Source organism: Entelurus aequoreus, linkage group LG25 (assembly GCF_033978785.1).
Source record: "Entelurus aequoreus isolate RoL-2023_Sb linkage group LG25, RoL_Eaeq_v1.1, whole genome shotgun sequence".
In the NCBI taxonomy this organism is placed as follows: domain Eukaryota; kingdom Metazoa; phylum Chordata; class Actinopteri; order Syngnathiformes; family Syngnathidae; genus Entelurus; species Entelurus aequoreus.
Window position 1 is genome coordinate 41,561,299 of NC_084755.1, and position 2,500 is coordinate 41,563,798.

Here is a 2,500-nt window from a genome sequence, read left to right on the forward strand (position 1 = left end):
TGCAGTTCTTTACATTCATATTGGAGTTATCTACAGTAATATTGTGGTTCTTCACAGTAATATTGCAGTTATTTACAGTAATATTGTGGTTCTTCACAGTAATATTGCAGTTATTTACAGTAATATTGTGGTTCTTCACAGTAATATTGCAGTTATTTACAGTAATATTGTGGTTCTTCACAGTAATATTGCAGTTATTTACAGTAATATTGTGGTTATTTACAGTAATATTGCAGTTCTTTACAGTAATATTGGAGTCATGTACAGTAAGTTTACTCAGAAAGACAGTAGTATATACTACACAGTCAACAGTACAGAGTACACAGTATACTTATTGAAGTGTACTGAACAAAGTACACACTTTATTTGAGTCAACAACTGAGGTCAATCACAGTGCACGTGCATGTTGTGATCACGTGCACGCTCCCGCCGCAGGTCTTCCCGAGGCCCCCGCCTGCACTGCACGCGCGGCCGGGACGCCATCGAGGCCGAGGTCATTTCCTGTTGAGCCGTCAGAGCGGTCCTGATGCGAGAAGACAAAGGTCACCTGCGCGCTCACACCTGGCCGCAGCGCAGTCACCTGACATCACCTGCGCGTTCACGCCTTGTCCTTCTTCTCGCTGTTCTGGAGCTTCTCTGCTATCTTGCGCTCGTGTCCGCCGGGGTTGGGCCTGTTGGTGTTGGCGCTCGCCTCCTTCTTGCTGCGGCCTTTGCGCGCCGCCCCCTCTGCGGCGCCACCACAACACGCCGTCACAACAACAACAACAACGCAGGCTTGTGTAGGCGCTCAACTGTGTACTTCTACACTCACCTGTGTACTTCTACACTCACCTGTGTACTTGTACACTCAGCTGTGTACTTCTACACTCAACTGTGTACTTCTACACTCAACTGTGTACTTCTACACTCACCTGTGTACTTGTACACTCAGCTGTGTACTTCTACACTCAACTGTGTACTTCTACACTCACCTGTGTACTTCTACACTCAGCTGTGTACTTCTACACTCACATGTGTACTTCTACACTCAACTGTGTACTTCTACACTCACCTGTGTACTTCTACACTCACCTGTGTACTTCTACACTCAACTGTGTACTTCTACACTCAACTGTGTACTTCTACACTCACCTGTGTACTTCTACACTCAGCTGTGTACTTCTACACTCACATGTGTACTTCTACACTCAACTGTGTACTTCTACACTCACCTGTGTACTTCTACACTCACCTGTGTACTTCTACACTCAACTGTGTACTTCTACACTCAACTGTGTACTTCTACACTCAGCTGTGTACTTGTACACTCACCTGTGTACTTCTACACTCACCTGTGTACTTCTACACTCACCTGTGTACTTCTACACTCAACTGTGTACTTCTACACTCACCTGTGTACTTCTACACTCAGCTGTGTACTTCTACACTCACCTGTGTACTTCTACACTCAACTGTGTACTTCTACACTCACCTGTGTACTTCTACACTCAACTGTGTACTTCTACACTCAACTGTGTACTTCTACACTCAGCTGTGTACTTGTACACTCACCTGTGTACTTGTCGCTGACGCTGTAGTAGTCGTACTGGTCGTAGTACTCGTCCTCGAAGCTGCTGGGCTTCAAATTCTTCACGTCCACGTGACTCATGATGGCCGCTTGTGTCAACAACAACAACTGCAACGTGTCGTCTGCTGCAGGGGAGACGCTCTCTGCCTTTTGAGGGAACACTCAGGCTCCTCCCCCGACGTGTCCGCCTTCTCCCAGGCTCCTCCCCCGTTGTGTCTGCTTTTTCTCAGGCTCCTCCCCCATTGTGTCTGCTTTCTCTCAGACTCCTCCTCCAACATGTCCGCCTTCTCCCAGGCTCCTCCCCCGTTGTGTCTGCTTTCTCTCAGACTCCTCCTCCAACACGTCCGCCTTCTCCCAGGCTCCTCCCCCATTGTGTCCGCCTTCTCCCAGGCTCCTCCCCCATTGTGTCCGCCTTCTCCCAGGCTCCTCCCCCATTGTGTCTTCTTTCTCTCAGGCTCCTCCTCCTACACGTCTGCTTCCTCCCAGGCTCCTCCCCCTGCTCTTGCATCATCTCTGCTGAGTAAATAAACATTTGCAAGAAGAAAGTTTGGAATGAAAAGATTTGAAAGCCAAAGATGAGAATTAACTGCGTGAAGCAAAACAGGAAGTGCATGAAATACAATCTGTATTGAATTGTTGTCTGCACTGCTTGGAACTTGACTGTATGCTTTGTGTACTTATACTACACACTTTTGACTGTATGCTTTGTGTACTTATACTACACACTTTTGACTGTATGCTTTGTGTACTTATACTACACACTTTTGACTGTATGCTTTGTGTACTTATACTACACACTTTTGACTGTATGCTTTGTGTACTTATACTACACACTTTTGACTGTATGCTTTGTGTACTTATACTACACACTTTTGACTGTATGCTTTGTGTACTTATACTACACACTTTTGACTGTATGCTTTGTGTACTTAT

General features: G+C 46.2%; 2 protein-coding genes across 3 annotated transcripts in view; one reads left to right on the forward strand and one right to left on the reverse strand.

Moving 5' to 3' along the window:
• sgf29 (SAGA complex associated factor 29) overlaps positions 1-2,500 on the forward strand; it is a 35,634-nt gene that overhangs the window by 12,865 nt on the left and 20,269 nt on the right. The gene's annotated exons all lie outside the window — the stretch shown is intronic.
• On the reverse strand, positions 294-1,709 carry nupr1b (nuclear protein 1b). Its single transcript, XM_062036315.1, has 3 exons — positions 1,552-1,709; positions 591-726; positions 294-523 (listed from the first exon to the last, which is right to left on the reverse strand). Exons 1-2 carry the CDS (start codon positions 1,646-1,648, stop codon positions 599-601), a joined length of 225 nt encoding a protein of 74 aa, XP_061892299.1. The 5' UTR covers positions 1,649-1,709; the 3' UTR covers positions 294-523; positions 591-598.